The sequence below is a fragment of the Buceros rhinoceros genome, unplaced genomic scaffold (assembly GCF_000710305.1).
Source record: "Buceros rhinoceros silvestris isolate BGI_N320 unplaced genomic scaffold, ASM71030v1 scaffold26209, whole genome shotgun sequence".
Classification (NCBI taxonomy): domain Eukaryota; kingdom Metazoa; phylum Chordata; class Aves; order Bucerotiformes; family Bucerotidae; genus Buceros; species Buceros rhinoceros.
The window spans coordinates 19,160-25,357 of record NW_010430387.1 but is presented as its reverse complement, the minus strand read 5'-3'; the positions used below and the strand labels follow the sequence as shown (position 1 = coordinate 25,357).

The 6,198-nt window shown below is 51.6% G+C and overlaps 1 protein-coding gene across 1 annotated transcript in view; it reads left to right on the top strand.

Annotated features, from left to right (window-relative positions):
* The window catches only part of MYO9A (myosin IXA), a gene marked incomplete at both ends in the record, with an annotated part of 37,340 nt that overhangs the window by 12,408 nt on the left and 18,734 nt on the right, over window positions 1-6,198 (top strand). Inside the window, 3 exons of the mRNA XM_010143025.1 lie at window positions 2,623-2,766; window positions 3,423-3,462; window positions 4,320-4,442. Coding sequence (XP_010141327.1) covers window positions 2,623-2,766; window positions 3,423-3,462; window positions 4,320-4,442 — 307 coding nt within the window. The remainder of the gene's footprint in view (window positions 1-2,622; window positions 2,767-3,422; window positions 3,463-4,319; window positions 4,443-6,198) is intronic.

Sequence of the window (6,198 nt, the reverse complement as noted above, 5' to 3'; positions counted from 1 at the left end):
TTCCAGCATCTCTGGTTGCGCAGGTTTCCCTGAACGTGAAGTAACGTGAAACATTGTCCCCACGGAGATCTTCACCTGGAGATAAGTCCTGCAGTTTCTTTAGCAAGTTTTCCAAGCTGAAGTTGGTGCAGGAAGAACATCTGCACAGCGGGATGGGGCTTTTTGTGACCACCCAGCTCCAGCTTTGGAGGCACGTTAGTGCAGCAGCTGGGGCTGCCAGCATGTTCTAGCCCAAAATGTTTCAGTGAGCTCAGCGAGGGCCCGTTGTGAAGGCAGGGGGACTCCTCCCGGCCCAGGCAGCAGGGAGATGTGTTTATTTACTGTGGAGTTCAGCCGGTGGTCAGCTCCATTTATTTGGCTTAACCCCAGCCAGCGGAGCAGACAAGTTCCTTTAACCAGCCAGGATCGAGGGCAGCAGCTCCTGTGTCTTCCTTCCACCATCCTCGGCCATTGCAGCCGAACAGCAGGGTCGGGACAGACAGGTTTTATTCCCTTTACTGGCATATTTGCAGAGGACGTTCTCTTGAAGCTGTCCTAACTCCTGCATTCCTCCTGGTGTGCTGCCTCATCAGCACAGTCCCTGATTGTTCCTGCTCTTGGGCGTCATCAGTGAGGGGTCCCCAGACGTCCTCCCCAAGTGCCCCTTCCTTTGGACAGCACAGACCGGGGCTCTCGTAAGATCCCTAAAATCCAGCCTGCGCTTTCAGAGGAGGCAGGTGATTTGGAAACCTTTCAGTACGGCTGATTTTGATTTGAAGAGTCACAATTTTGATCTGAAGACTCATATCTCATTTGATAAATGTTAGTATTTGAGTTAAATTGCACTTGTCGAGCAAGAAGGGGTAAATACAGGGGTGAAGGTGAGACATGTATAGAGAGATTTTCTTTAGCAGCTTTCCAGCAGACAGGCGGGCAAGCGATTTACAGCGCTGATTGAAACGGGAATTTGCTCTCAAAGCCATCTCATGATCATGTGGTCGCTGATAAGTCGGCGTGGTGCATCCAACCCACAGGATAGCCCGGGGCTTGCTTCTAAAAGCAAATTTGAGGCATGACATCACACAGGAAGTCATTGCGGAGGGTTTAGCGAGCCAGATGCTCTTCTCTGATCTCAGAAGAAAGCGGACGGGTGGTTTGCACATGCTGGGGGAGTGAAACCAGGCTACAGCAGAGCGTCGGGAGGCCAGCGTGCCGTGGAAGTGCCTTCACCGGCCACCGAGTAATGAAAGTCTCGTCACTGCTGACCAAAACTGCTCGGGCTGTCGGTTCTCCTGCTGATTTCTATTCCTTGATGAAACTGGTTTACATGCAGGGATGTCTACGCAGGAAAGCAGGTGTTGATCAGTCTGTCTTGAAACAGTTGAGCTTGGTGAGATGATTGACCTCCCAGGTACCAGAAAGGTTGCATTGGTCGCCGTGTCCATCCTGAAGAGTCCATAATAAACAGAGCTGTGGGTTTATCTCTCTTTTTTTTTCTTTTTCCAAAACCACACAGGAATTTCTGGGGTTTTCTCTTCACTAATATTGTTCGGAATTCATGTATCTACAGCTGGTCTCAAGCTTGAGAGTCCCTTAAGGCTGGCCAGGATTAATGAGGGCTGTGGATCCTGAAAGCAGCCATTGAGGTTTAGTGGTACACGTCAACCAGTGATGTTTTTTTTCCCTTCTGCGAATAGGAGGGTTTTGATAGCTATGGACAGGAGAGGTCACCTGGATGGACGTTAAAGCTTCTCGCTGGCCTTCCTTGTATCAAATGGGCTGCTGCAAAAAAGCAGGTCCTGGAGCGCTCAGCCAGGGCTTCACTTGGCTGTGGTCCATCGCTTCTTATAGCAGTGGTACGCATCAAAATGCTGAATTTACTGGGGCTGCGGAGGAATTTGGAAGGCGCTGCGACGAGGCAGCGAGGCAACTCGCTCTCCAGCATCACAATGCTCCAAGAGTCTGGCTCCAGCCTTTGAGCTGGCAACAAACAACTTCCTATACCGTCTTTCTTAATTTCCACGCAGCCCTTGATGTTTTTCCTTCCTCCAAATCAAGAGTTGGAGGCAAGGGACTGCCTTGTTGCTAGACCTCAGAAGCGACCGGTGCTGGAGACGTCATTTAAACCACCGTATCCTTCAGCATCCTCGTGACCAGAAGACTGATGCTGCCTGGAGTCTCCTATTCCTTTTCCGCCTGGCCAGGGTGGGGTTGCAGACCTGGAGCTCTGCTCCACAGCAAAGAGGACCAAATTGGGCAAGTGGTTTGTGATCGAGTCCCAGAGAGTGACTTTGGGCCCACCCACCAGTCCGGCTGGGGCAGACGTCCGTCGTTGGTGGAAGTCATGAGGTTATTGCAAACGATACTTGCTTCATCTTTTCCTGATGAAACGATTGCATGAATCACAGTCATCACCAGCATCTTCTACAGTGGTGACTGTTAGTGATGGTGGAGGTCAGTCTCACCTCCTTTGGACCACTGGGTTATCTGCAGACCCCAGCCTTACACCTGGGAGAGCAGGGAGCTGTTTTTCGCCTGCTGATAGTTTTGCTCCTTTTGTGAATATTATGATCTTAAATTTTACTTTGTCATAGAACCGAGTAGGGTTTTTCATGTTGTCTTTTTGTGTGTTTGGTGTTGCAGCGATGCCTACGCGGTCGGCTGGAACGGCCGGATGGGAATGCGGCACAGCAGGCTCGCCAGCCCCAGCACCTTCCTAGACAAAGATGGCATATTCGTCAACGCGACCAACAGCAAACTGCTGGAGAGGGCCCACGGCATCCTCATGTCAGTGCGAAAGGAGGGGGGTTGGGCTTTGCTGCTGGAGCGTAATGAGCCGCATGGGTAGCTGGGGGAATGTAAATAACCAGCGTATAAAACCACCAGGGTTTCAAGTGGACTTGGAGACGTTTCACAGTTGGGTCAAAGTGACGCCAGTACGGTTTTACGTGTCTGATTTCTCTAACTCTTATCATTCGTTTGTAGTGACAGACGCGGGGAAGAGAGAGAAGGGAACGGTCTGCCGGTCAGACCAGTCTGGGGATGTGACAGCGATGCCGTGCAGTCACGTTTTTTAGCATGATATCAAAGTTTCCATTACAAATTAGGTGGGGAAATGGTGTCGATGAATCACGCTGCAGCCTCGGCAGAAGGTTCAGAGAACATCACTGGGGTGGCTGGAGCTGAAGGAGGGTGGGCAGTTGTTTCGTGACACGGCTCCCTCGCTCTACCCAAATTACCAGCATCCCCATCATTCCCAGTGTAACTGGTTCCCTTTCAAACCAGTGCCACTAAATGTGTAAAACTAGTTTGCAGCGTGCAGGAGTTTTGTGCAGGTTGGAAGAAGCAGCTGCTCAAGGGGATTTGGCAGGGCTCGTTTCATCGGCTCCTCCGTTCTGCAGTTGCACACGTGGATTAACCTGAGCCATTTATTATCTCCCCAGGCGAAATAAGAACTTCAAAGCCAAACCCAACCTCCCAAAGGTGAGTGAGAAGCAGCGTTTTTTTACCTCGCCAGTCTGTGGGTTAAGACTGTAGGTCCAGCAGCGAGATGCCGATGGGTGTGAGGAAGACCACTGGTGTCTACATCAAGACCTTGGTCAACTCAGTTCTGTTCGGGGCTCTTTAATTTGTATAAAACCAAAGGATTTCAGCCCAAGGTGTGCTGGGAGGGTGCTCTGTGGGCACTTGCATCCTCCTTTCTTGAACCTGCACTGGCTCCTTTTCTCCTTCTGGGAGGTGAAATTTGATAATTACCTCTCTAAACTAAAAAGAGCGGGCAGGTTTTGCAAGAGGGCTGGTACCCGACGGACGACAGGCTTGTCTCAGATTCAGTTTAGCTCCATCTTGGCTGCGTTTACTCTGTTGTAAGAGATGCCAGGAGATCTGTCGTATCTAGAAGAATAATGCTTGTCGTGGTCTTGTTGATGCTGCCTCCATGGTCAGGAACAGAGGATGAGGAGGAGCAAACTTTGGTTTTACTCCTCTCTGTGCGCACAGGAGAGGCGCAGGTACAGTTAATTGATGAGCTGCTCATTAGCAATTAATAATCTGAAGCCCCAAGTGTGTAGGAGAGCCAAGTTTCCTGTGGTCAAAGATACCCGTGGCAGGTCCTCAGAGGAGCTTGGGGGAACGTCAGCTGGGGCGTCTGGCTCCACCAATTAGAGCAGAGCTACATCTCAAGTCATCCCTCGGTGTATCCCACCGCGATTCAGTAGGGTGGTCACCTCAGGACGCCCTGCAGAGGGTATAAAGAGGGGTATAGCAGAACGCGTGATGAGAAGATCCAGTTCTTCTTGTATTTATCAAGGACAAATGGAGTCTCTTTTTTTTTCCCACAGCACATGCTGGATGTGAAGTCCCTCAAGCACCTGACTAACCTGACGCTGCACGACCGCATTACCAAGTCTCTCCTCCATCTCCATAAGAAGAAAAAGCCGCCCAGCATCAGCGCCCAGTTCCAGGTAATCCTTTGCCTTTGATACAGAGCGGGGAATTAAAGGAAATACCTGCTCCGGGTCCCCAGGAGGACGCTCGCAGCCCTGTCCCCTCCTCACCACCGTTTAGGACGTGAATTCAGCCGAGGCCGTGGCTTGGGTAAGCTGTGAGACCTCTCGCAGGTGTCTAAAGGGTGTAAATGGAGAGAAACCAGGGCGACGGGGGCTACTGAGGGGGATGATGCAGTGGAGCGAGGTGGGACGTGGGGACGAGTGGCAGGTGTTGGTCATCCCTGTCCTCTGGCGCCTCACTTGCCGTGCCATCACTCGTGGCACTTTCTCTGCTGAACTCAGAAACAACAAAACCCTGAAACAACACTTTTACAGTCTTTTCTCCTTGCACCCAGCATCTGAAATCCAGTGTGTGTCCAAGCCAGCCAGGACGTGGGTTGTAATGGGGGCGGGAAGGTCGAAATACTGCCGCGTCCTCTGCAGGCGGGCAGAGGAGTGCCAGGGGAGGGATCGATACAGCATCCGTTGTGTCGCTGGCGTAAGAGTAGCTGCAGTGAAAATAATCCTCCAGCATGCTTGGAAACTGCTACGAGACGCGTGCCCAAGCAGGTGGTAATATTAGAAAGCAGCTTTTCAGTTCAAAATTGGTTTCTGAGCAAGTCTGGTTTGGTTTTGACTTGCAGTTTTGGTCTGTGTGTATATATATATATATATATAAAGCTTAGTCTGGTCGGATAGTATGCTGGGTTTTAAATACACCCCTGCAGTGGTTTAACTCACACAGTACTGGGGAGGGGGGGTTAAAACAGGGACATCTCAGAGTGAAATGCCATCCCCAAGGCAATCCACCCTTCAAGTGAAGCTCTGAGAAGCCTCAGGGTGTGCGATCGAGATCGTTACGTCGGTTTTTACAGCGCGTGCAAATAAAAGCCGTGAAGATTTCCCCCTGCCCCTCTGCAGCGAAGCAGATCAGCCAGACACCCCTTTCCTTGTGCCTCCCGCTGCTCCCCAGCGATGATTTGACCGTGTGGGAGCTGCACCTCCAACAGGTGTTTTTATTTAAATGAAGAAATCCATTATTTCAGTGGGAGGCAGCTCTGCTTCTCCTCTTAGCCGGGCGCTCCAGCCCTGGTTTCATTTCACCCTGCTAAGAAAGAGGCGTTTTCTCGAGAGAGCAGCCAGCGAGATCCCTTTTGTTTTTTATCAAGGGCAGGCTAATAAAACTGCAGCGCATGGAATTGGGTCACAGGCAGGAAATACAAACGTTTCCTATCACGGGGTGGGTTTCTTTGCTGATAAATGCTGCCTCGTGGCTAATGCCTGAACACCAGAGCTGCAGCTGCTCCATCTCCTGTCGGTTTTTTTAACCGTGCCTATACTTACGCTCGTCTGTCAGTGGAACATTAGAGGATGCTGTAAGAACAGCGACGGCTTTCACCGTTGGAACTAGTCCTGGACTGCAGCCCGGTGATTTATAGCCTCCCGGTTCACCCTGCGTGCAGGAGGTGCCCTGAGGGAGAGGCTGCTGCCCTGTCTAGCCTGGGGTGACGCTGGAACGATTCAGAAAGACCGAACAGGGGTGGTGAAGGAGTGGCTGGCTGGGAAGTGTTGCAGGCAGAGGGACAAAGGAGCAGGGCGCGGGGTTAATCCGGGGACCTCGCGTGTCCCCTCTGGATTCCTGACGACCAGATGGCGGAGGGTGCCCGAACCATCTGCCGTGTGCGAGCAGGATGTCGCCGGCTGCTGCTGGAATGGAAATACCCACTCACCC